General features: G+C 68.6%; 1 protein-coding gene across 2 annotated transcripts in view; it reads right to left on the bottom strand.

Moving 5' to 3' along the window:
• The window catches only part of Nrbf2 (nuclear receptor binding factor 2), a 10,549-nt gene extending 10,299 nt beyond the window's left edge, over window positions 1-250 (bottom strand). For both annotated transcript variants that reach the window (XM_013017242.1, XM_013017243.1), the window contains exon 1: window positions 111-250. In XM_013017242.1, the coding sequence (XP_012872696.1) occupies window positions 111-140 (30 nt within the window). In that variant the 5' untranslated portion in view covers window positions 141-250. The remainder of the gene's footprint in view (window positions 1-110) is intronic.
• Between the last annotated feature and the right edge of the window lie 525 nt (window positions 251-775).

The following is a 775-nucleotide window of genomic DNA, read 5'->3' as shown; positions in this document are numbered from 1 at the left end:
GGGGCCTGCGGACGCCCCTCGGCGCCACGGGCCGCGCGTCCAGGCCTCAAAGCGCGGACGGACGGGGGTGAGGGGGGCGTCCCGGCCCCGGCCCCCCGTGGGCCACTCACCAGGTTGAGGGGTCCTTCCATTACTTCCATAGACCCCGGGGTAGGCGGCGGCCTGAGGAAGGGAAGCAGCGGCGCCGGGGCACATGGAGGGGAGCTGGCGGCCAAGGCGACGCGGCGGCGTGGACTAGGACTCTGCCCCGCGCGCCGACGGTGGGCGCAGTGGGAGCAACTTCCTCCTCCGACGCCGTGCGGCGGGCCCACCCCCTGCGCCGCCGTCGCTACCGCGCCGCGCACGGCGTCATGGCGTCACGCACGCCCGCCCGCGGCGGGTTCAAGGTGGGAGGGGGGGTGGCGCTCCGAGAAGGCGGTGCCAGCTTGACAGCGGCTGGCGCGCGCTCAAACCTTTCCTCTGGCGAGAGGTAGAGCCTCGGCTTCAGGCACTTCCTGGTCACGTGAGGGGTGTGGCCTGGTTGTTGGTGGGGGTGGGAGGAGGTGTTTGTGTTTTGTTGGTCGTGGGGCCTGAACTCTGGGCCTGGGCACTGTCCCTCAGCTCTTCAGCTCGAGGCGAGCGCTCTACCACTTGAGCCACAGGGCCACTTCCGGTTTCCTAGTGGTTTATTGGAGATAAGAATCGCATAGACTTTCCTGGCTTTGAACCATGATCCTCAGATCTCAGCCTCCCGAGTAGCTGGGATTACAGGCTTGAGCCACCGGCGCCCAGCCAG

The sequence above is a fragment of the Dipodomys ordii genome, unplaced genomic scaffold, assembly GCF_000151885.1.
Source record: "Dipodomys ordii isolate 6190 unplaced genomic scaffold, Dord_2.0 Scaffold34, whole genome shotgun sequence".
Classification (NCBI taxonomy): Eukaryota; Metazoa; Chordata; class Mammalia; order Rodentia; family Heteromyidae; genus Dipodomys; species Dipodomys ordii.
The sequence above is the reverse complement of the archived record's forward strand: the minus strand, read 5'-3'. Positions and strand labels throughout refer to the sequence as shown.